Here is a 27170-nt window from a genome sequence, read left to right on the forward strand (position 1 = left end):
GCTGGGTTTTGTGGGCATGGGATTGCGGATGAGTTTGAAGATAAGTGTGGTTTGAATATTCTGAGTTTGAGGGGCTTAAGATCCCTACCGAGTTACGTTTGAGGCATTTAGATACTAAACTGATGATTTGATGTAAGAACAGTGTAGAGATCTGGATTTGGATGTTTAAAGCAAAAAGGTAGTTGGACCTACCAAAGTAGATGGAAGGGCCATGGTGGTTTGTAGACCATTTCTGTTATGGGTAGCCCATATTGAGAAGGGACAGGGTAGTTATGGTAGAATTACGACAGAACCTAACTTTTCTTGTATTAAGAGGTTCAGAAAAAATCTCATGTTTTGTATTTGAGATTATGTGTCTATGGGAAAAATTTTTTTCTTGCATATTTAATTGTTTTGGTTGATTTTTTTTAAGCTTAAAATCCTACGTGCTAAATAGTAGCTATATAAAACACAGTATTCTAGTGTGAAATATTTGTATTTTCAGTCTAATCACAAAATAGGTTAAACCTTGAATTCAGGACCTGAGACTTGCTAATAATTTTATTTGGTTTTGGCCAAATGACAATCCTCAGTTTTTTTGTTCTCTTAAATATGCATAATAAGTGAAATCACAGTATTAAAGAATAATAAAACTATTAAGTACACTAAGAAGTATTAAATGCAAATGACATTCGCACTGAATTAGTTTACAGAGAAACGGAATATAAGAAGCGGTGTTCTCGTACTTGTTCACATAACCACTGGTATATTAAAAATAGAGTAATGATTTTAAGTATTTTTGTTGGTACAAATTTTTTTTAGTTCTATACCAGATTAGTTCTTTAAATAGATGTGCACAATGGGCATTTAAGGATAGGCCAGGGATCCCTGGGTGGCGCAGCGGTTTGGTGCCTGCCTTTGGCCCAGGGCGCGATCCTGGAGACCCGGGATCGAATCCCACGTCGGGCTCCTGGTGCATGGAGCCTGCTTCTCCCTCTGCCTGTGTTTCTGCCCCTCTCTCTCTCTGTGACTATCATAAATAAATAAAAATTAAAAAAAAAAAAGATAGGCCAGAAATTCATGACCACATACCTACTTTTTTTTAAAAAAAGTAAGCTCTATACCCAACATAGGGCTTGAACTCATGACCCTGAGATGAAGAGTTGAATGATCTACTGACTGAGTTAACTGGGCACCCCAGTAACTGCTTGTGTTTAATACATAATTTGGATTTTTTGTTTCTATAGTTTTAATTATATTTTGATAATTTTTCTATGTGTTTAAGAGCTCTTATCATATGGAAATTTGATTTAACAGAGCTACAATAGAAGAGGCATACTCCAGGTCAATGACAAAACTAGCAAAATCCGCAAGCAATTATTCACAACTTGGGTGAGTTAATTTCTTTGAAAAACTCTTTTTTAATGTTGACATAGGCATAGTTCTTGAGAATATTAGGTTCTTGCTGAAGACATAATGGTTCATAAGTATAATTATATGTAATTTACTTATTTAAAATGTATCTACATATGAATTCTTGATAGAAAATATAACTGAACTTGGTGAATATCAGTTAATGCAGTCAAAGTAAATGAAACCTATTTTTTCCCCATTATTAAGCTAGATAGTCATTCGATAGTATAACTTTGAGGTTATAAATGTGTGTTATGCATGGTATTGTAGTTTTCTATAAGTTCACTTAAAATCTGTTGAACAATGATCTTTAGAAACTCAAACTTTATTGAAATGATTACAGTGCATTAAAAATGTCTCCTATGATTTTATAGATTTACTAAATCCTTCTCTTGAAAATTTGCAGTGAGAAAATGTGTTCTTTGAAAAATGAATATTAAAATAAGATATACTTAAAGTAAGATAGCTACATGCATGGCTTTAATAATTTGGGAAGAAATATTGTATGATTTAAACCACAACAGCTCTAGGAGGAATATTTAATATTTTTTAATTATCTAAAATTTGGGGAAAGGATATGTTTTAAATAACATGCTAAAATAATTTAATGTTTATAAAGATTTTTATAGTGATAGTAACACATTTCTTTGTATCTGGGATTCTGATGAATCTTTGAATCCCCTGAATTTTTACATTCATATTCATGTTTCTGACAATGAGGGTTTATACTGATTATTAGATTCACATATGGTTCTGTGAACTAAAATACTGGTTAAGAATGCCTTTTATGAAAGTATTCTCTGGTGTGGTTGGATGAATTTAAATAAAAATCTCACTAAGAGCAGCCCGGGTGGCTCAGGGGTTTAGTGCCTGCCTTCGGCCCGGGGCATGATCCTGGAGACCTGGGATTGAGCCCCGTATCAGGCTCCCTGCATGGAGTCTGCCCCCCCCTTCTCTTTCTGTCTCTCTCATGAATAAATAAAAATAAAATCTTTAAAAAAATAAACTCACTAAATTGTGGCCCAGATAAAGAGGAGTCCATTATAAAACACACTGTCCATTATATTAAGTGCTGACAATTGCAGCTGAGAGGACCTTCTATCGCTCTGTATTATGGCTAGGAACGTTGGGAGCTTCCACCGTTTTTACCTAGAGGGCAGTGGGGACTGTTATATGATGGCCATCTATTGCTGTTTTTTTTTTTTTTTCCAGTTGTCTTCTCATTCTTTCTGTCCTTCTGCTCCTTCAATATAATCTCATTCTTCATTCTTTTTCCATCTCTCCCCTTTTTTCTGGCAATTTCCTTTTTCTGAAGCCTCTATGTATATACACCTCTTCTAAAACATAATTTCTTGTTTATTTATTACCACAGTAGGAGGGCCAGAAGGTAACTGGAATAGCAGAAGCTGGCTTTAAACAATCGACTGTGGTTTTATTATAGGAAATTCTCATTATTTTTAGTTATCAGGTGGGAGATAGAAAAAACATGGATTGACTTCAACTGTATTTCCTGATAATAAAGATGTTGGCAATGTTTCTCTTTGGAATGCATGTTTCTCATAAATATTTTATGTGTTACTGTCGTCACTTAAGACAAAGATTTTAAATATTAATGTTTTACTGATGTATATTTAGTTAAATTGAATTTCCTCTTTCTGTATTTTTTTGTTTAAACATAACTTCAGACTTGTCAATTTTCTTTCTTATTACTTAGTATACATTAATGTGTATTGCTTGACCAGAAAAAAGTTGTGTATATCAAACTTTTAAAAATGTAATGATTTTTGACCTTCCTTCAAGAAACCTGTGCTTAGGGCAGCCCAGGTTGCTCAGTGGTTTAGCGCCGCCTTCAGCCTAGGGCGTGATCTTGGAGGCCCAAGATCGAATCCCACATCGGGCTTCCAGCATGGAGCCTGCTTCTCCCTCTCCCTCTGCCTGTGTCTCTGCCTCTCTCTCTGTGTCTCTCATGAATAAATAAATAAAATCTTTTTAAAAAAGAAAGAAACCTGTCCTTAAAGAAGTCTCATGTTGAATCTCTTTATGGTGTAAAGAATCTTTTGGTAAAGAGACACTCCCATCTTCCTGCTTTGTGAAACCCACACTATCATGTATCAGGCTTACATGAAGTAATGTATTTTGGTGCTATAGTGAGTGGATATTTTGTAGTTATCTTTTTTTTTTACTCCCAAAGTTTTCCGTGTAACTCCTTGCCAGATTTGATGCTGATTAGATTTTAAAGTGCGAGGTGAGATCTAATCAGAACAGCTCTAAGTATCTTAACTTTCTTCTTTAAACTTTTTACTTTTGCTTAAAATGATCACTGTGACTTAGCATTCTTACTGGAAAGGAAATGTAGTAATTGGGACAGACTGCATATTAGGATAAATAATTTTCTCCACCTTTTGCTTCATGCTATTTGGTTTTTAGTGGGAGTCTGGTCCTGGAGCGAAACAGGTGCTTTGAAATTATCTTAGGTAGTACCCCAGGAAAACACAGGATAAAATTACCCTAAGATTATTCCCTGTTGACCAGATTGAGTTCATTGACATCCTAAGTATTATCCAGGAGATAATCATGTAGCAATTCTTGGATATACTTGCACCTGCTGAAAATACTAAATTCTCAATATTGAGAAAAAGTGGTAGGAAAGTATGCCATGCATTATGCACCATGTACTAAGAATTGTCTTAGTGTTAAAGTACACAGATAAAGTGACCTGAAACAAGATTTCAAATAACAGTTTTAAAATAATTCTCAAATGATTATTAATAATGAAGATTCTTATAAAATCATGTGTGCATTTGACTTTTGTATGTTTGAATTCAGGGGAACTTTTATTTTGTGATGAAGTGTTTTAAATGAGCACTAAATAGTCAAAAATTAAAATTGGTAACGAGTTAATTTTTAACAATAGACAGTGATCAGAAAGGCTTCTGATACAAGTCTAAATAACCAAATCAGGGCAGCCCGGATGGCTCAGCAGCAGTTCAGCGCCGCCTTCAGCCCAGGGCCTGATCCTGGGGTCCCGGGATTGAGTCCCACATCGGGCTCCCTGCATGGAGCCTGCTTCTCCCTCTGCCTGTGTCTCTGCCTCGCTCTCTTTTTCTCTCTCTCTGTTTCTCATTAATAAATAAAATTAAAAAAAAAAAAAACCCAAAAAACCCAACCAAATCAACTCAGAAAATAGTATGATAAAATTAAGACAGGGCCATAGCCAAATCTTTGGTAAATATTTAACTGGATTTCTGTGTACTTAAGGTTCAAAAATATTTTAATTAACCAAGGATTAAAAATCAATGTCAACCTGTCAGTCATTTCATTTGTGATTTATTTTAATTTCTTATTTTGTCTAATTAAAATTGCTGAATATCACATTGTTTCTGTTGATTTTATTTTAGAGTCTTCAACTTTTCTTTTATTAAATAATTCCTGCATTTTCTTTCCCTCAGAACATTTGCACCAGTGTGGGATGTGTTCAAAACATCTACAGAGAAATTAGCAAATTGTCACTTGGATCTTGTTAGAAAATTACAAGAATTAATAAAGGAAGTTCAGAAGTATGGAGAAGAACAAGTAAAATCTCATAAAAAGGTATCTGTTTTTTCCTGCTAAAGGATTAGTTGATCAGAGATTTGAGTGTTTTGCAGTTCAGTCATTTTGATGAATCATTTTGTACCATTCAGACTAAAGAAGAAGTTGCAGGAACTCTGGAAGCTGTTCAAACCATTCAAAGCATAACTCAGGCCCTCCAGAAATCCAAGGAAAATTACAATGCCAAGTGTGTAGAGCAGGAACGTTTGAAAAAGGAAGGAGCTACACAAAGAGAAATAGAAAAGGTAATTGTAATAAAAGTAGTATCTCTGGAGTTTCAAAGCACTTTCAAACATAAGACTGTATTTAATATTCACACACTCCAGAATGATCTGATATTAAAGATGAAGACGCTGTGCCTCTGAGTATTCATGGTTTACCTAAGTGAAACGGAACTAGGTTTGTGGAATATGTTTTGTGTGTGGTAAAAACATTGATTAGCAAATACCTAAAAAGAAGTAATTTCTTCATGCTGTTGACATTTTTTTTTTTTAAATTTTTTATTTATTTATGATAGTCACAGAGAGAGAGAGAGAGAGAGAGAGGCAGAGACATAGGCAGAGGGGAGAAGCAGGCTCCATGCACCGAGAGCCTGACGTGGGACTCGATCCCGGGTCTCCAGGATCGCGCCCTGGGCCAAAGGCAGGCGCTAAACCGCTGCGCCACCCAGGGATCCCCATGCTGTTGACATTTGCAGGCTATTTTTATAGTAAGATACTTGATAGGGATACTGGTTGGTGTCAGGTTTAACGTGAGATAAAAATTTTTTGAGGCAAGATTGGTATATTTAGGAAGGCATAGATACGTGAAGATAAGCTTTAAAATATGTGTTGTGGGTGATTTATTGCTGACTTTGAAGACATTTATGTAGTATTGCGGTAAACCACAGCCCTTTCCCCTAGTCGCGTTTCAATTGAAAGTAGATTTTTCCCCCTTTCAAAACAGTTTAACCATTCACTTGTTTGATGTGTTATATCTCTTTTAGGAATGAGGCATAGGGAGTGATAATTTCGAAAGCTTTCTAAATTATGTGAAATATCCTGTAAAAAAAAGGAAAACCAAATTATAACTGCATTATAGCAATTACAATAATTATAGAAGTATATATACATGGGAAGAAACTAGAAGAGAATATTGAAAAATCAAAACAGTTGATGGATTTTGGCATAATAGATTTCCTTCAATGTTTATACAATAAATAAAAATTGGAAGGGAGAAAAAGATAAGGCACAATAAGTTTATTATTTTAAAACACCATTCCAGACACAGCATTTGTGAATAAAATAGAAGAAGGGAAAACAAAACAAAATAAAAGCGTCCAAAAAAATAGAATATTAGCTTGATGAATCAGAAACAGAACAGAAACCCAAAGTAGTGTGTCGAGATTGATTTTGCAGGTTTGTTGGCTCAAAGTCCAAAATTAGGCTGTGGAATTTAAGCTCTTGTGTGGTAAAAGGGACTAAGTGTTTCCTACTTGAGATAAAGCACAAGAAGCCCCACCCACCATGTGAAGCAAGATAGGTAGGAAAAAAGACTGGGGTGCTGACTAGGGCTAAAGCTTTATTGGAAGATGGGGGCTTACTGACACAGTTTTGACATGAATCAAGCTAAGGAACCATTTAATGACTATTTTGGCCATATCCCCAATATTCTTCTAGGGACACAATTAAAAACTACCTTTATAAGATTGATACTAAATTGAGGACTTTGGGGGCTGGCAGGAGATAACCTGAAAACTGCTAGGTGGGGATAGGTGACCACAAAGGATAGAACATAACAAGTTCTAGGTAATAACACTTACTTTGCCTTCAGTGGAGCTATCCCAAAGCACTGATGGAGGGACAAAGAAGAAAAGGCGAAAAGATAAGAAGCCTCCCGTTTGAAATGAGTGAACAACCAAAATTGTAGAGTACCTCTAAGAAATCTAAGATACAGTAAATTTAATAATGGAAAAAGAATTAATTCCAGATAAAATTTAAATTTATAAAACAGATGAACAAAAAATTTTGTGTGAGGATGGTCAAAGAGATAAATGAAAATATAAACTATAAATAAAGAAGATTAAGAAATTAAAAGAGGCATAATGAAGTAAGATCTACTAGATAGGAAAACAGCTAATTAGAAAACTTGAAAAATATGGCTATTGAGAAAAAAGAAATAGAGAATACAAATTTTAGACTTGATGTGGTCAAAGGCTGAGTTTGGAAGGGAAGTCACCCAGAACATAGTACAAAGAAATAAAAGTTACTGGGGTGCCTGAGTATCTCAGTCGGTTAAGCATCTGCCTTTGGCTCAGGTCATGGTCCCAGGGTCCTGGGATTCAGCACGCATTGGGCTCCCTGCTCAGTGGGGAGTCTGCTTCTCCCTCTCCCTCTGCCCCTCCCTCCACTCATGCACTTAGTCTCTCTTTCCCTCTCACAAATAAATAAAATCTTTTTTTAAAAAAATAAAGGTTCACAACATTCCAGAAGAACATGGAGAGAGTGGTGGTCTCCTAATATTTAAAGAGTTAATAGTTCAGAAGTTTTCAGACCTGAAGAAATTCAGTAGTGCGCAAATTAATTTGTATTTTAACTGGAATTAACATAAAAACTTTAAATATGCATTTGTAAATAGAATAGAATCTCCAGATTGAAAGTACATTCTTGATTATTAATCAGGTTACATAAAGATAAATTCAGACCTAGATGCCAGAGAAAAAAAGAATATTAAAAGCTACCAGATAATTCTTTTTTTCTCACATTTTTGAAATCAGAATGCATCTTCAGCTGATGATACTATATAATCACTGTTGGTTAGGTAGCTGTTGTGTGTAGTTTTAGTGTCTGTGAACTTGGTGATTCTATCTGGTGATGTGATTGGACAACTGCAGCACTTTGACGTATTAGATAACAGACCATCTTAAGACCGTTTGAGGAAGGAATTGTTCTGATACTCGTCTGGAAACCTTTTTTTCGGTAAGATCAAGAAAATGTGAGCACTGGTGTTTAGAAGAAAACTGGGAAATAATAATAGAGCATTTTTAAGAAGTACTGTATTAGTAATGGTCTTGATGACATTGAGGATAATATTGTGTGAGGAAAAAACAGACCTTAGCAATCTTTGTTTTTTTTTAATATTTTATTTATTTATTCATGAGAGACAGAGAGAGAGAGAGAGAGAGAGAGGCAGAGACACAGGCAGAGGGAGAAGCAGGCTCCATGCACGAAGCCCGATGTGGGACTCGATCCCAGGACTCCAGGATCACACCCTGGGCCAAAGGCAGGCACTAAACCGCTGAGCTACCCAGGGATCCTGCAGTCTTTGAATTGGAAAGAATTGAGAAGGGTCAAATCTGAATATAAGGAAGATACAGGAAGGAGTATGTCAAATCATTTTGCTTTCCTTTTTATTCTGTATCACATAGAAATGGTAATAGAATAAAAATCTACTTCTAAGTAAGTCCAAAAGAGATCTTTTTAAAGTACTAAATTAGAATTTTAAGGATAAGGCATTATTTTATACTTCAGGTGCTAGCATTATTCTATTTTAATGGTACACAAGATAATGGTGTCCTTTATAAATTAATGGTATGTCAGAATTAGTAATCAAGTATGTTCATTAAGCATAACTTCTAAAAGAATAGAAATCTATTCTAAGTCTTTTAAATAAGCAAAAAGAAAATAAGATATTAAAATTTATTGATAAGAGAGGAAGGAGAAAGTAGAGAAAAAAAGAATGGTAGACAGAAGGCTCAAAGTAAGCTGGAAGAAGTAAGTTCAAAGATACCAAAGCCATAATAAGTATAAGTGAATTAGACTCCCCAAATAATAAGTTGGTTGCCAAATGGAAAAAAATCTTACTATCTAAAACATCCTTAATGTTTAGCAACAGAAGATTGTTTCATATAATGGTACCATTCAGGAGTTCAAATAAATTTTATAGGGTAAAATGTTAGATCTGAGATTTAAAATACCAGAGCAAAAAAAAAAATATTGGAGGAGGAGGCATGGAAGGAATCTTGAAGTTACATGATGAGTTAATGGAGTTTTTATTATACTTTTTTCGTGTGCTCTAAAATGTTTTCTATAAAAGCAAAAAAAAAAAAAACTAGAATGACATGAATTATTATTTTTTAAAGATTTTATTTATTTATTCATCATAGACACACACACACACACACACACAGAGAGAGAGAGAGAGAGAGAGAGAGAGAGAGGCAGAGACACACAGGCAGAGGGAGAAGCAGGCTCCATGCAGGGAACCCGACATGGGACTTGATCCTGGGACTCCAGGATCATGCCCTGGGCCAAAGGCAGGCACTAAACCACTGAGCCACCCAGGAATCCCCAGAATGACATGAATTAAAATTGACATGGATAAATATGAAAAGCATAACGTTGAGCACGAAAAGCAAAGTTCCAGAAGAATGTGTAGATTTTGATGCCTTTCACATAATCTTTAATTTTCTGCAAAAAAAAAAACAAAAAAAACTTTTAAAGTATACTAACTGTATTAGGGACAATAAACACCAAGTTACATAATGGGAGTTATCTTTGCAGATCAAGAGGGGAATGGCACTGGTAAGGACCTGGGCCTTCCCCACTTTGCCTATATAATAGTTAAATTTTTTCCAAAAAATGGAAAAGCTAGGAACAAATATAGATAAGGCCAACTATATTTCAGAATAAGAGATTTTTTATGTGTGAGCTCTAGGAACAGTTCCTATAGGTCAGTAAGCTATAGGTCAATAAATTAGTATGAATTCCATATCATTAAGGCAAAAGTGTTAAAGTATTCCTAGGCTAAATATTGCTCTTTTTTTTTTTTTTTTTTGTGAAACACAATCGGTTTGATTTAGTACCTAGTATGTAGTAACTACTTGAAAAATACATGATAACTAGAGATTATGCTTAAAGAAATGATTGAGTCTTTTGATATAAACCAAGAAAAATTTAATATAAGGTATAATGATTTAGATGAAATTAAAGAATTTCCTTTTGATTAACATAGTAGACAGAGCTATAGCATATGGTTGTGTCTGAGGGTTATGAGTTGATCTGTGCTTCACTTACCTTGTGGTGCTGTGGACAGCTTAGAGAAAGGGGTGCTTTTTTTGTCTTTTTTTAAAAGATTAAAAAGAATTATATGGGAAAGAGAAAGCACAAGGCAAGGAGAGGCAATGGAGAGGGAGAGAGAAACTTAAGCAGACTCATGATGCGGGCTCCATCTCATGACCCTGAGATCATGACCTGAGATGAAACCAAGTGTAGGACGCCTCACTAATAAGTGAGCCACTCAGGCAATTATAAGCTCTTTTTTTTTTTTTTTAAAGATTTATTTATTTATTCATTCAGAGAGAGCGAAGAGAGAGGCAGAGACACAGGCAGAGGGAGAAGCAGGCTCCGTGCAGGAAGCCTGATGTGGGACTCGATCCTGGGTCTCCAGGATCACACCCCGGGCTGCAGGCGGTGCTAAACCGCTGCGCCACCGGGGCTACCCTCTTTTTTTTTTTTTTTTTAATTATAAGCACTTAAACAGAAATATTTTTCATAGTATATTAGTAAATTTATTTAAAATGCTAAAGAAATGAGTAAAATGTGGGATTTATATTTATTGTCAATAGGTAATCTGTTAAAGCCAATCTTTTTTTTTTTGTGAGAAGAAATGTAGCTGTTTTTTTTAAAAGCATAATTTCCTCATTTAAGAACAAATGCTCCAAGCTTCCCTTTTTAATAATGACTTTATGAAAGTAGTCAAATTCATTACTACTAGGATATTCAGTTTTTATAATCACACCCTAGAATTTACAGTATCTGTAAATACATGTATTATTTAGAAAGTTGTTTTGACTTAATTGAGTATTGCCATTCCGTTGTTTCCTCTGAGGGCTCTTTCCTGCTTTAAAAAAAACACAGATGTTCCAATACAATTACATTCTAAAGTTGCTTGTACATTTTTTTATATGATATACTATTTTCCTTCAAATTTGTTTTTCTCATTACTCAAAATACTTTGTGAGTTAATAATATTTTTTCATTTTATTTCTTTATGATTAAGTACTCCTTTTATTAGTTTTCCAAGATACCACTTTAAGTTGGTATGTAATTTCCTTAAGATTCTGGCCTATAATTTTTACCTTTGAAGAGTAAGGGCTGATGTAAAAAATGTAAGTTAGAACTTTAAATGGTATTTTCTTTCTTCCTTTACGCTTCCAAATAAGAGAAGTGAAATTTTACCCAGCTTCCTGGTATCAGAAAGTACGCTCCAAAAAACCTAACCCGTTTATCTTCTGAGTTAGAGCCTACTCTGAACTTTTGAGATGAAGACAATTTTATGGTTAGAAATAGTGGACAGATAAGTTTGTGCAGAGTTGCATAGCCAGACCAAGTTCTACAGTGGGAATATTCTGGGAGGAAAAAGGAAAGTTAAGAAAAGTATGCTGTTTTACTTTTATTTTTTAAGATTTTATTTATTTATTCATAAGGGACCCAGAGAGAGAGGAAGAGACACAGGCAGAGGGAGGAACCAGGCTCCATACAGGGAGCCCAATGTGGGACTCTATCCCGGGACCCCAGGATCATGCCCTGGGCTTGAATGCAGGTGCTAAACCGCTGAGCCACCCAGGGAATCCCCAAGTATGCTGTTTTAAATTTTAAAATTAATTAATTCTAACCCTGTTGATTCAGCAAAAATTTGAGTACCAAAACTAGTTTGAATTCTAGAGACTGAGTATAGGAAGAAGAAATGATACTTCAGGAACTTCTTTGCAGGGACGCCTGGGTGGTTCAGTGGTTGAGCAACTGTCTTGGGCCCAGGGCGTGATCCTGGGGTCCTGGGTTCAAGTTCCACATTGGGCTCCCTGCGTGGAGCCTGCTTCCCTCTCTGCCTGTGTGTCTGCCTCTGTGTGTGTGTGTCTCATGAATAAATAAATAAAATATTAAAAAAAAACCAAACTTCTTTGCATCTCTTGAAGTCCCATAACTTTAAAATGTAATGAATAATGTAAAATAATTGCTTTGTTTACATTATAGAAATATATCATAGGTCTTCTAAAATGAGTAATGGCCCTCCAGGCAGTTATCTGTTAATTCCTATTAGATTGTAAATTCCTTGTGAGTGAGAAACTGTCATTGTATTGTCTACAACACAGCATATATGTTTACTTGGAAAAATAGTCATTAGCAAAATGTTATTTGAATTTTTCCTGTTTGTTAATATAATAAAAATTAAGAGTTTATTTTACTTTAAATATAGGCTACAGACTAGATTCTTGGTTTTTTAAATGTCTTATTCATGTATTTTTCTGATCACTGGATTATGAAGTGATAATTTATATGAAGTAGAAAGCTTTAATTCCTACCATGTGCTTGTCATTATATGCTGGATGTTATGAAGGTTATTACAGGCTAAAATACATATTCTCCCCTAATGTATTTATGAAGTTTCCTTCTTTTTGGGGAGCAGAACAAGAGTTTAGAGAGAGGTTTTAATGGTAAGTTCACAAGGGAGGTATCCTATTTTGCACAGAACCTGTAAAAAGAATACAGGGAAGATCTCATAAAATAATTTACTTTAAAAAGTATAGATACGGGATCCCTGGGTGGCGCAGCGGTTTGGCGCCTGCCTTTGGCCCAGGGCGCGATCCTGGAGACCCGGGATCGAATCCCACATCGGGCTCCCGGTGCATGGAGCCTGCTTCTCCCTCTGCCTGTGTCTCTGCACCTCTCTCTCTCTCTCTCTGTGACTATCATAAATAAATTAAAAAAAAAAAAAAGTATAGATACAATCATTATAGTTCTATTTGGGGAGAATTTTCCATTTTTATGAAATTTTTTCAAGTTACAAATATCTCTAGGAGTGAACACAACTCAAGTCTTCATTAATAGCTAACATATAGGCACCCTGGGTGGCTCGGCGGTTTAGTGCCGCCTTCAGCCCAGGGCATGATCCTGGAGACCCAGGATCGAGTCCCACATCAGGCTCCCTGCATGGAGCCTGCTTCTCCCTCTGCCTGTCTCTCTCTTTCTCTCTCTCTTTCTCTCGCTCGCTCGCTCTGTGTCTCTCATGAATAAATAAATAAAATCTTTAAAAAAAATAGCTAACATATAAATTATTGGGCAGCAGTAAAAAAAAGAGTGGGTGTTAGGATAAGGACCAAGCAAAGAGGAAGGGGCTCCTAGTGAGACTATGTTATTTTGCTAGGGTCTGTCATTGAAAATCACTCCATGGACTGTGAGTTGCTGATCATTCTTGCACAGACTGAAAATAACAGGGAGTTGGAAGAAGAAACTGAAGTCTCTTGGTGTTAAAAAAAAAACAAAACCAAAAACCCCAGATAACCAAAGGGAACCAATAACCAAACCATTAATTTTTTTTCCTCACATCTGTATATTTGTTATCTGGGTTTCCTGTGAATTTACTTAGTAATTGTTACGTGTTTGAACAAGGCCAGGATATCAGAGGAAGGTATACTAACAGTAGTAGAAATAATGTCAAAAGGCCAGAAACAATGGGAAAAGAGTTTAAAAAAAATCTATAGGAGTAAATTTCAAAATTATTATGTTTTAACCACTTACGTTAGTGATGGAGAACTCAGTACAACTTTAGATATAATAGCAAAATACAAGTATATATCTTCCTGATGGTGTTACTTTTAGAAACCATAGTAATAGCAGATACCATTTATTTTGTAGATTTAACTATATGACAGATCCTGTCCCAATCATTTTACCTAAGTTACATTTCATCTCTGCTAAGGCTTTAAATAATAAGTGGTATTCTTCCCATTTTAAGAATGAGAGAACTATGTAAAGCTAAAGCTCCAAGACCCAGTTTTCTTTACATTACAAGATAAAGTCGCATCCTGTATTACTTAAGAATGCCAGGAAGGACCCTTGGGTGGCTCAGCAGTTGGGCGTCTGCCTTTGGCTCAGGTCATGATCCAGGAATCCAAGATTGAGTCCCACATTGGGCTCCTCCTGGGGAACCTAGTTCTCCCTCTGCCTGTGTCTCTGCCTCTCTGTGTGTGTGTGTGCGTGTGATGAATAAATAAATAAAAGCTTTAAGAAAAAGAATTCCAGGAAAACATGGAGCATATATGTTTAATATACTGTATGTCATTATATTTTAAGCAGCATTCAGAGGGACCTTTTTAGAGAGTAGGACTGTCTACATCTCTTGCCAATCCCAAACTTCCAGGTAAACCCAACTTTCTATTTCTAATTCTTATTTTTAGACTCCTGAACATACCTGGAGATAATTATATTTTGTTTCCGATTGGGTCTCCACAATTTTCATGTTTTCCAGCTTTATTTAGCCCTCATTGGCTCTTAGTAGTACTTTTATTCATCTAGCTGTTACCTGTTGTATCTTTTACAACCTGGCTTGAAATGTTTTTCATTCCTGTGAAACTCCTAGCTCTACCCTACTCTTCTTCACTCTTAGCAGACTAACTCATCAAGAAAATGGAGATACTTGTATCTTGAAATTTGTATCTTCTCTTTTTTGATCTTCTTTAAACTCTTTTTTTTTTTTAAGATTTTATTTATTTGAGACAAAGAGGGAGCACATGAAACGGGGGAAGGGCAGAAGAGAAGGGAGAAGCAGATTCTCCGCAGAACGGGATGCTGGATATGAGGCTTGATCCCAGAACCCTGAGATTATGACCTGAGCCAAAGGCAGACGCTTAACCAACTGAGCCACCCAGGCACCTCAATCTTTAAACTCTTATTTACATCAGCACTCTTTACCCCCAAGCCTCCCATGTCCAAATTGATCAGTCCTTTGAGAATTGATCAGTCAGTCCTTTGAGAATTGATTAGTCCTTTGAGAATAGTCAAGTTTCTTGATAACCATTATGTCTGCTTCAACCTCCACGTTACATGTAATCTTTCTTCTGAATGTCTGTCTTCCTTAGAATTTATCTTTACTTCTGTGGCTTTGTTGCTTTTTACTGATTTCTAGGTAAAAATAGGAAAAGATTCCTGTATAATTTATTTTCATATTCCTCACTGCCTAATATTTATTTATTTATTTATTTATTTATTTATTTATTTATAAAATTTTATTTATTCATGAGAGAGACAGAGAAAGATATAGGCAGAGGGAGAAGCAGGCTCCATGCAGGGAGCCTGATGCGGCACTCGATCCCAGGACTCCAGGATCACTGCCCTGGGGTGAAGGCAGGCGCCAAAACTACTGAGCCATCCAGGAATCCTCACTGCCTAATATTTAATATATTGTTTTTTTTCGCTTTTTTTAAAGATTTTATTTATTCATGAGAGATCGAGAGAGAGAGAGAGAGAGAGAGAGAGAGAGGCAGAGACACAGGCAGAGGGAGAAGCAGGCTCCATACAGGGAGCCTGATGTGGGACTTGATCCCGGGACTCCAGGATCATGCCCTGGGCCCAAAGGCAGGCGCTAAACCACTGAGCCACCCAGGGATCCCCTAATATATTGTTTTAATTGAATAAGTAACTTTGATAAAACTAGAGCTGTAACATGGCAATAACAATTTTTAAGTAATAGTAATCTTGAAAAAAATAGGCAATAATAAAAACAAATTTATAGGTTTATTGGAGCATATGGAAACAGAAACATCAAAGAAAATGATTTTCTCAACTTTTGAGCTACCTTTATATTTATTAGTCAGACATTAAACGGAACATGTATATGTTGTAGGAGGAAGGAAGACTTGTAGGTGTGGAGTTTCAAGCATATTTTGATGGTATTACATTTTTGTTGATTGAATTCTTAGTAACACCAAGTAACTTTTCAAAGCACATTCCATCAGACAGAAATGAGACTTGACATTTAGTTTCTGCATTATTCTGTGACTATAACAAAAAATCTTACTAATGAAGACTTTAAAAAGGATATTAAAGTTAGTTTATGTCATATTGAACTCCCCATGGGCCTCATCCTTTATAATGCACTTAAGTAGTTATTTCAAGTGAACTTATATCAGGAAAGAAAACAGATCATTATATACTTAAAATGTTTTTGTTTTTTAAAAAAATGTTTTTGTTTTGCAACAGGCAGCTGTTAAATCTAAGAAAGCTACAGATACCTATAAACTTTATGTGGAGAAGTATGCATTAGCAAAAGCTGATTTTGAACAGAAGATGACAGAAACAGCTCAGGTTGGTATTTTTAAGCTTTAAATCTAAAACAGGATATTTGTTTTACTGATAAAAAGAATATAATTCTTGTATCAAATAATTTTTTAGTATTAAAAATGTTAAAATACACAATCTGTGTTTTATTGATGCTGTTTTAAAGATACACATCTTATTTTGGAGATTGAGGACCAAGATGCAATAACTGACAATATAAGGGACTAAAGAGAATTGGGGAAAGTGAGGATGTTGATAGATGGTGAACAGAGCTAATTGTTAAAATTGACTTCTGCTTTAGAAGAAAACTGAAAATGATGCACTGCTAAGAATATAGCCATTAACAAATAATCAAGAACTGCCTTCATAGAACTTCTATTTGAGTTAGGGAAGACATAATAAAGTCTGTCTTCCATAAACTTGGGATAATTTATATCCCATTCAATGTTTTTAGAGCCTTATTTAAAGGCCTAGGTTTAAGATAGGTGTCTTTTATGGATCATGCCTAAAACTTCTACCCCCACCTTCTTACACATTTTTCTTGTTTTTTTCCTTAGCACCTATTATCATCTAATATGCCATGAATTGTATTCACTGTATCAGTTAGAATAGGCTGGGTTTGCTGAGGTGACAAAGAAACCCCCAGATCTCAGTGGCTTACAATAGTAGGGGTTTATTTGTTATGTTCCTATTTATCATGGCTTGGCTGTAACTGTCCTTCATCTTCACTCTGGTATTGAGGCTGGTGAAGGAACCTTTTCCTAGAATATTATTCTTAGTCATTATATTTGAATGTACTAAAGCACAGTGGTTCTTCTACCCATAATTCTTTATTGTCTGTCTTCCTCCACCAAAATATAAGTTGTGTTATAAGAGGGATTGATTTATTATTTCCCCAGCACTTTTAAAATAACTCCCAGCACATGGTAGGCATTCAATAAGTTTGAAGAAGGACTTTATATATCTGCCTTTTTGGATTCTAGAGTGTTCCTGTGAATCGTTCACATCTCAGAAATGAAAAGGCTTTCATGCTTCCTTGCAGGCATATATGGCATCCGTCTTTACTTGCCATGTTGCAAACACTGTCAGAAAATGTTTGTCCTTCAGTCATTTAATTTGGAAAAATTAGAATTTACTAGAGTCAGAGTTTTTCATTAATTTATATTATTTCATCAAAGTGTTCTTTTTTTAAAAATTTTTAAAAAATTTTTATTTATTTATGATAGTCACAGAGAGAGAGAGAGAGAGGCAGAGACATAGGCAGAGGGAGAAGCAGGCTCCATGCACCGGGAGCCCGACGTGGGATTCGATCCCTGGTCTCCAGGATCGCGCCCTGGGCCAAAGGCAGGCGCTAAACCGCTGCGCCACCCAGGGATCCCAAGTGTTCTTTTTAAAAAAGATTTTATTTATTTATTCATGAGAGAGACAGAGAGAGAGGCAGAGACCCAGGTAGAGGGAGAAGCAGGCTCCATGCGGGGAGCCCGATGTGAGACTCTATCCCAGGACCCCGAGATCACGACCTGAGCTGAAGGCAGATGCTCAACCACTGAGCCACCCAAGCATCCCTCATCAAAGTGTTCTGAAGGAATTTTCAGCACTCATCTTTCTCTCATTATTTTTCCTTTTTTTCCAAATTGACATTTTGTTTATCCTGCTACTTCCAAGATGAGAATATTAATATATTTGAGCAGTTGTATAACCATGCTGCTTTTAAGTAAAGGTGATAGTATACAGTGCTAGTGTGTGTGTGTGTGTGTGTGTATTCTCTCACATGCCCTCTTTGAGTAAGTAAATAAAATCTTAAAAAAAAAAAAATTGTCTACCCACCATTTGCTTCGACGTGGATGGAACTGGAGGGTATTATGCTGAGTGAAATAAGTCAATTGGAGAAAGACAAACATTATATGGTCTCATTCATTTGGGGAATATAAAAAATAATGACAGGGAATAAAGGGGAAAGGAGAAAAAATGAATGGGAAATATCAGGGAGGGAGACAGAACATGAGAGACTCCTAACTCTGGGAAATGAACTAGGGGTGGGGGAAGGGGAGGTGGACAGGGGGTGGGGGTGATTGGGTGACGGGCACTGAGGGGGGCACTTGATGGTATGAGCACTGGGTGTTATTCTATATGTTGGCAAATTGAACACCAATAAAAAATAAATTTACAAAAAAAATTTGTCAACTGGAGGGTATTATGCTGAGTGAAGTAAGTCAGTCGGAGAAGGACAAACATATGTTCTCATTCATTTGGGGAATGTAAATAATAGTGAAAGGGAATATAAGGGAAGGGAGAAGAAATGTGCGGGAAATATCAGAAAGGGAGACAGAACGTAAAGACTGCTAACTCTGGGAAACGAACTAGGGGTGGTAGAAGGGGAGGAGGGCGGGGGGTGGGAGTGAATGGGTGACGGGCACTGGGGGTTATTCTGTATGTTAGTAAACTGAACACCAATAAAAAATAAATTAAAAAAAATTTGTCAAGACAAGACATTTTAACTCCACTATTTCTCTTGAATAAAATTGATTTAAGTTTTTGGACCATTGTTGCATTATTGCCAAAACCATAATTTCACCATTTTTGATTGTTTTAAAAAAGTTCAGACCCTTTGCATAAATATGAATATAATCATTTAGCTTAGTGATTTTCTGATCATGTAACTCAGTGTTGAAGAAAATTGTATATTAAATATGAGGTGAAGGAAATTAATTTTGATAAACTAGCCAGAAAAGATAACAAGGCATTTAGGCTTATTCCTTAGGACTGATTTAATTTGGGGAAAAACATGGGTAATCAGGTTTGTGCAGTTGAAATGACAAATGTATTTTGTTTGAAAATAGCTAATTCAGCATTTCCCAAATCCTGTTTTGAGGAATATCATTGTTGTGTGAAATATTAATAGGTACTTAGAGAAGAAGAAAAACAAAAAGGGTTTCATGATCAAAGAAATTTGGAAAATACTGGGTTAAGCAAAATGAAACATGTTTTATTTCAGTATTTCTCAGGGTTCTTATTTTGTTTATTGGAAGCCAACTCAACAGTGGTTTTCTTCTTGGAGAATAAATACCAGAATGACCTGGGAATTTTTCAAACAACATTCTCATCTTTTTCCACTCCCATCTCCAGGGAATAGTAGAGGATCTATGTGTTCTATAGTTTGAAAACATTTTCTAAGTGATTGGATATATCCCCACCTTAGGTTGAGAACTGCTGAGATCGAGTTTACAGGCATTTCCTCATTTCTTTGACCATAGATTACCTCTTTGAAGGCTGTGTATGTATTAACATTTCAAGGATTAGAAAGACACTTTGAGAGTCCTCGGGCTAGATTATAAAGTCTTCAGAAGTAAACAGTAGTTTCTGCTCTGTCAACTAATTGCTCTTCAATTTGAAACACTTCTACCTTAAGTTTTGTGACACTTCTCATTTGGGTCTCGTTCCAATTTTCTGAATGTGATTATAGATTTTAATATATGGCGTTTTCAAACTCTGAACAAGTTCATATATGCCTAAAAAATGGCATAACAAAAAGTTAACATAATACAAAGTTAAACATTTCAGTATTTTTACTGGACCCATTTGTCTAGAAGTATTATTAAACATTACATAATAATGTTAACTCACTAAATTTGGTTAGATGTATTGAAATGATTTAAAAGGTCTTTTGATTGCAGGGACACCTCTCTGGCCCAGTTGGTAGAGGATGTGGCTCTTGATCTCAAGGTCGAGTTTAAGTCCCATGTTGGTTGTAGAGATTACCTAAAAAAAAATACATAATAATAAAAAAGTTTTGATTTCAGAGTGTATTTCTTTTATGTATATATGTAACTTTTCATTTTTGTTATCCAGAAGTTTCAAGATATTGAAGAAGCCCATCTCATTCACATAAAGGAAATTATAGAATCCTTGTCAAATGCTATAAAGGAAATTCATTTGCAAATAGGCCAGGTAAGTTTTTCTTTTGTTGAACTGATTCATGAAAATTTTATGTTGATTTATGACTTTTTAAAAATCCGGAACTCCATATGATACCAGATTATTTCAGATAAAGAATATATATTTACATGTATTAAGTATAAAATAAACTGAGTGTTTTGATTGGCCACCAAGGATGATAATTCAAACCAGTTGTTAAAAAGTAACCATAGCTCATTCCTTTTACTTTAAAATTCTGAAGTTCATCAATTTTTTAATATTTAAAAATTTTTTTTGCTGTTTTATAATTTATAACAGCAGTAAGTTATAGAACTTGTGCTTAGAGGGGAGCCTGGGTGGCTCGGTCAGTTAAGTGTCTAATTTCGGCTCAGGTTATGATCTTAGAGTCCTGGGATTGAGTCCCGTATTGGGCTCCCCACTTGGCGGGGAATCTGCTTCTCTCTCTCCCTTTGTTCCTCCCTGCTTGTGCTTGCTCACTCTCTCAAATAAATAAATAAAATGTTTTAAAAAATTGAGAGAAGAAAAGAACTTGTGCTTAGAAATTTCCAAAAATAGGAATTCATGGCAGGCTTAGTTGGTGGAACATGTGATTCTTGATCTTGGCATTTAGAGTTCAAGCCCCACATTGGGTATAGAAATTACTTAAAAAAAAAAAACCTTTAAGAAAACATTTTTCCCCAAAAAATATAAAAGCAGTTTGTTTATTAAGATTTTATTTATTTATTCATAAGAGACACAGAGGCAGAGACATAGGCAGAGGGAGAAGCAGGCTCCACGCAGGGAACCCGACATGGGACTCGATCCCGCCCTGAGCCAAAGGCAGATGCTCAACTGCTGAGCCCCCCAGGCGTCCCTAAAAGCAGTTTAATTATGACAATTGGAGTGCATTGAGATAGAGTAGAGAAAGATGAGGTCTATTGTTTTTTATTATTAAGGATCCAAAGATTGTTAGAGATCTGTGTAAGTTTTAATTTATATAAGAATTATGTGTCTAAAACATTCAAAGATGAGGACAGGAAACTGCCTTGACTTCTAAGGCTGAGGGGCTGTATCTTCATGTAAAACAGTGGTTGGTACCCACAGAGTAACAGCATGTTAGGTAAATGAAAGTTCTCAAAGGTTTTGGGTCAAAGCCACATATTTTGGTGTAACAAATTTTAATTGCTTTGTCCAAGTTATGTCTGAAATATAGTAAGAATTTTTAATGGAAAAAGAAAAAATATCTTTATTTCATTTTAATAGGTCCATGAAGAATTTATAAATAACATGGCTAATACTACAGTTGAAAGCTTAATACAGAAATTTGCTGAGTCAAAAGGCACTGGGAAGGAAAGACCTGGTAAGATGATAAACTGTCAGGAAATGTATACAAATTTCTCATCCAGCAACAAATATATTTGCTTTTAAATTCCCAAACTGCAAAATGGAGCCTGGGAGATATGTAAAAATCTGTGTAAAATATCAAATATCATTTACTTTGTATCTGATAATATGTTAAATTAATATTTTTATTTTGGCCTTTAGTGGTTAATAATTTAATATTAAAGTAGTTATAACCTTTAGTAAATTAATATGTTGCTTATTTACATTTTTCAAAGAGTTAACAAAAGTGCAGTTTATTTTTATTTTTATTTTTAAATTTTTAACTAAGAAATTTTTTTTTTTTTTTATTTTAAAATTTTTTTATTTTTAAAGAGAGGGAGAGCTCACACAAGCAGGGGTGGGGGATTGGGGTGGGGACAGAGGGAGAGGAAGAGAGAATCCTAAGTAGGCTCCATGCCCAGCACAGAGCCCTATGTGGAGCTCTAACTAAGAAATTTTTTGAGTATATGGACACACTGACACAATGTTACATTAGTTTCACATGTGTATCATGGTGATTCATCTTTCTAAGGGTTATGCTATGCTCACCAGAAGTGTAGCTACTATCTATCACCATACAACGTGATTGCAGTATCATTATCTATATTCATTTATCTATATTCACTATGAACAGAAGGAAAGGTGGGAGAGAATATTGAGCCCTCAGAGCATTGAGGCCAACAGAGAACCTTTCATAAAACTGAACAACTTTTTAAATTTTCGTATTGACATATGTATTCAACAAATATATTTGTTGCATGCTAAAAAGTATTTCAGATGGTGTTTGAGACACTGGAGATATATAGGAATCCTGGTTCCTGTTTTATGAACAAACAATGACAATATTCTGAATCTTACGTTTAATAAGCATATTATGATATATCACATATACTAAGTAGCCTATTCTTTTGCCCTGCTCAGCATAGAGTCTTCCAGATTTCTTGATTTTGTATATTGGTTACTATACCATATTCTTGTAAGATACTTGTTTCATTCTACAGGTAAAAATAATTCAGTCTAGTAAAGAAATTAAAATATCCAATTCAAATAAAAATTTGAAATTCAGGAAAATGGGTAAGTGATTTTTGGGAAGTTGGGGAGCCATTTTTCTTTAGTGCAGTTCCCAGAACTAAGACTTGTAACCTAAATCTTCACTTTTTCTTTTCAGATTTTATTGACTTTCAGATCATTGGTTCACTTATGTTAGTATTTTTCCCTTCAGATCTTCTTTTCATGCTTTCTCTACCTACCTGATCAATTGCAGCGGTAGGTTTCTGAGTATTGGCACTTCTCTAACCTATTTTACATGTTACAGCACATTCATATTTTGAGTATACAGTTGTGAACTTATCATTGCAGTACTCATAAATCTTTGACTTCTCATTATAGACAGAATGATTAGGCTCTGGATTTGGATTTAAAGCTTCTCAGTCTCTGACTAGTCTTTAGTCTTACCCTCACTGTCGCCGACTGGAACTGCTTACTATTTCCTATACCTGCCCCCTTTACCCTGGGGTACCTTGGGTGCCCTTATGTTCTTATTCTAGGAAATGCTGTATTGTACTTCATTTCTGCCTCATGTCTCTTCCCGTTTATTTGTTACGCACATAAACTCTTAAATACCTGGGTCATTTGCTACTTCCTCCATTGAAAGTGCCAGAGAACTTTAACTTTTTTTTTCTCCTTTATTATTAGTGCTGTCTACCTTAGATTTTAATAATTGTGCAGATATGAAGGAAAGTTCTGTATTTGATTCATCTGTTTATGTGTAAAGAGTACATTTTTGTTGAGTGAATGAACAAATGGACGTATAATAGTAAAGTTAGAATGTTAGAGAGGTTGCAGTGGATGGATTTGCTATTCAAAGAGTCTTGGTGAGGAATAGTAATTCTGGTTAAAGTTTAGTGAGACACTCTCTGCCATGTACTGTGCCAACCATTTTGCAGGCAAACTTTGATCTTCAGCAACTGTTTGAAATAGGTACTGTTACTCTCATAATAAAGATGAGGGAAATGGTGAGAGGTTAAATGATTGGCCTAAGGTAGTAGATGGCAGAGCAGATAGTAAAATGCCAGGGTTCTTGACCCCAGGGCCTATGCTTTGGAGAAATTAGAATAGAACTGAGTAAGTTTACATATGAATAAGTAAGTTTACAAGAGAATGAGATATGTAACTACAGAAAAGTATGAAACCCTAAAATACCCTGTAAAGAGATTAAATTATGGGGTGCCTGGGCGGTGTGCAGTTGGTTAAACGTCTGACTCTCCTTTTTGGCTCAGGTCATGGTCTCAGGGTCATGAGAGCAAGCTCCATGTTGGACTTCTTGCTGGGCGTGGAGCCTGCTTAGGATTCTCTTTTTACCCCCTCTGTCCCTCACCCCCTGCGCTTGCTGTCTCTTTCTCAAAAAAAGATTAAATTATAAGTGAAGACCAGTTAAGAGAGATGAAAACAGTTGGAGAACAAATACAGATTTTATATAGAGTAGTTAGAAGGGTTGATCAATAAAAGCAAGGACGTATTGGCTGGAAAAAGTGACTTAGAACACTAAACAAGATCTGCAGATTATATTATTATCGGTATCCTGTTTGTGACATTATATTGTAGTTTTGCAAAATGTTATCATATCAGGAAGTTGGGCAAAATGTACAAGGAATCTCCCTGTATTTTTTTCTTTACAGCTGTATGTGAATTAGCTCGATAAAAATTTCAGTTATTTTAGGGGTGCCTGGGTGGTGCCAACTCGGTTGAGTGTCCAGCTGGTGATTTCGCCTAGGCTCGTGATCTCATGGGGCCTGGGATTGAGCCCCATGTCCAGCTCCATGCTCAGCATGGAGTTTGCTTGGGATTTTCTGCTTCTCCTTCTGCCCCTCCCTTAGCCCGGGCTCAAGCTCTCTCTCTAAAATAAATAAAATCTTTAAAAAAAATTTAAGTTATTTTCTTATCTGTTGTAATACTTAGCCCTATAGTTCGTAGTGTTATTTACTAGCTGTGAAGTTTTTAAGCTTCATTACCTTTATCTGTAGAGTGGGGATAATAATAGTATTTGCTTCATGGAGTTATTATGAGGGTTATATGAGATAATTTAACATTTATTGAGTATTTAATAAGTGTTATGTTAAAAAAGTAATACATTTCTGATTAATGGGCAGCTACTGATAGATATTGTTTCTTTATAAATTTAAACTTACTGGCCTCAAGATAAACTGTGACATGTAGAAAATCCCTGTAGCTAAATGGTAAGCTGTAGGACAGAGGCCAGGAGTGGTGATGACATGGGCTTTCCTAGAATAATCACTAAATCCAGAATCAGGTGACTGTTCTAGGGTGACTGTTGACACTGTGAGTATAAATGACTGATTTCCAAAAAAAGTGGTCCTAGAACTAACTTTAAAAAGAAAGAATGGTGCCAGAGTGGAGGAGGTAGAATATTACTTCTCTAGTTGGCTTGTGGTGGATAATGAGTTATAGCTCCGTGTTTGTTTGGCTTATGGGCACCTGAACAGATGAGTCTGGGGGCCTATTTCAGTGATGAAAATTTTGTGTTTCTTGTAAAAGTAATATAATCAAAATTTTGCATTTGATTATATAATGGAATTCACAGACTTAAAGTATTTTGTTTTGTGAAATGTAGTCTAACCTTTAATTGTATATACTGCTGATTGCTGTTAACATTTTATTTCTCCTGTTTTGTAAGGGCCCCCTCTGGTGGATGAATTCCTTCTTAAACTAATTTTTGTCCTTTGGGATTTATATTTTAAAAATAAAACAAGAGGCCCAGTTCGTTAAAAAATTGGTATATCTTAAAATCTATTTTTCGTTAGTTATCTGTTCAAAGCTACCACCTCTAATTTTATGTCCAATTTTCTTGTGTAAATCAAACACTTTGAGAGCATTAAAACTTTTTTTCCTATTCATTGAGACTATTTTATACAACTTATTATATGAAGTGGCTTTTTTGTCATTACTTTTTAAAGAATAAGATGGGGTACCTGTGTGGCTAGGTCAGTTAAGTGTCTAACTCTTGGTTTCGGCTTGGGTCGTGATCTCAGGGTTGTGAGATTGAGCCTCGTATTGGGCTCCACTTAGAGTATCCTTGTCCCTCTCCCTCTGCCCCTCTCTCCACTCGTGAACACGTGTGTGCGTGCACTCTCTTCAAATAAAGGGATAGATAATAAAAATCTTTTAAAAATTAGGATATCATTGACATATAGTGTTGTGTTTGTTTTAGATGTACAACGTAATGATTTGATGTATGCATATGAGAAATGATTACCAAAGTAAGTTTGGGTACTTGGGCCTACATGGTTACAGTTTTTTTTTCTTGTGATGAGAACTTTTAAGAATTAGTTTCTTAGCTTTCAAGTACAAGTACAGTATTATAAACTATAGTCACCATGCTGTATATTCTATCTCCAGGACTGACTTATCTCATAATAGAAGTTTGTACCTTTTGACCATCTTTAACCATCTCACCACCCCTCACCCCCCCCAACCCCACTCTTGATAACAACCAGTCTCTTGACTATCTTTGAGTTTGGTTTTCTTTAGATTCCACATAGAAGTGAGATCATACAGTATTTGTCTTTTTCTGACTTAATTCACTTAGCATAATGTCTTCAAGATCCATTCATATTGTTGCAAATGTCAGGATCTCTTTCTTTTTTTAATGGCTGCATGATATTCCATTGTATACTCACAGCACATTTCCTTTACCCAGTCAGTGGATGCTTATGTGGCTTATAAGGCTGCAGTGAACATGGGAGTGTACATATCTTTTTGAGAGAATGATAAATAGCTACAAGAGGAGTTGCTGGATCATATGGTAGTTTTGTTCTTAAGTTTTTGAGGAACCTCCATACTCTTCTTGTCATTATTTTTTAAGTACTGCCTGGCTCTTCTGGAATTTGAGTCAGTATAAGTAGATGCTTTGAATATCAAAGTGCCTGTGGTCTGAAGGGTTATGAATAAACAAGTGTTTTCTAATTGTGAATATCCTTCTGTGTTCTAAGGACATTCTAATATTCCTGCCCATTCTCAGGTATTTTAATTGTCAGAGGGGATTAAAACCATATTTTGGGGAGTTTTCTATTTTATAGTCATTCTGGTAATTTTGCTGTATGCTTTTTATAATTCAGAAAGTTAAGCAAGTTTCCATTTATCAGAAACAAAAGGATAAATAACCTAAAAAGTTGGTAGACCAGTGTATATAAATATGGTTAATTGGAAGATTTTGCTGAAAAACTTACCTGTATTTTCATTATATGATGATATAGGTTTATAGCTCTCATTTGAGAACTTCCAGGGATTAAACTGTGTTCAAGATAAAAATATGAAAATCCTGTGAAAGTTACACATGAGAAACAATCAGCCACAAAGGAAAAAGGAGAAATTATATTTCTGTGGTCATACTACCTAAATGAAATTGATTGATTGAGGTATTTGGAGAATTTTAGCTTCTACATTATGTTTATTATTTTATTTACTTTTTAAAAAGGTTTATTTTATTTTTTTTTAAAAGATTTTATATTAAAAAAAAAGATTTTATATTTTATTTGAGAGAGAGAGGGAGCACACCCAAGTTGGGGGGAGGAACAGACGAAGAGGGAGAAGCAGATTCCTTGCTGAGCCGGGAGCCTGATGCAGGGCTCCATCTCAGGACTCCAGAATCATGACTCCTGCTGAAGGCAGATGCTTATTAACCAACTGAGCTAGCTACTCAGGTGCCCCAGACTTATTTATTTTAGAGAGAGAGCATGTGTGTGTGTGTGAGTGAACAAGCAGTGTGGGGAGGGG

The 27170-nt window shown here is 35.5% G+C and overlaps 1 protein-coding gene across 7 annotated transcripts in view; it reads left to right on the top strand.

The window, feature by feature from the left end:
* Positions 1–27170, top strand: part of FCHO2 (FCH and mu domain containing endocytic adaptor 2) — a 121073-nt gene that overhangs the window by 28948 nt on the left and 64955 nt on the right. For 6 of the 7 annotated variants that reach the window (XM_077898141.1, XM_077898145.1, XM_077898143.1 and 3 more), the window contains exons 3-8: positions 1297–1371; positions 4842–4983; positions 5076–5228; positions 16002–16106; positions 19929–20027; positions 21258–21354. In XM_077898141.1, the coding sequence (XP_077754267.1) occupies positions 1297–1371; positions 4842–4983; positions 5076–5228; positions 16002–16106; positions 19929–20027; positions 21258–21354 (671 nt within the window). The remainder of the gene's footprint in view (positions 1–1296; positions 1372–4841; positions 4984–5075; positions 5229–16001; positions 16107–19928; positions 20028–21257; positions 21355–27170) is intronic. The other variant, XM_077898146.1, reaches the window with a different exon arrangement.

The sequence above is a fragment of the Canis aureus genome, chromosome 5 (genome assembly GCF_053574225.1).
Source record: "Canis aureus isolate CA01 chromosome 5, VMU_Caureus_v.1.0, whole genome shotgun sequence".
In the NCBI taxonomy this organism is placed as follows: domain Eukaryota; kingdom Metazoa; phylum Chordata; class Mammalia; order Carnivora; family Canidae; genus Canis; species Canis aureus.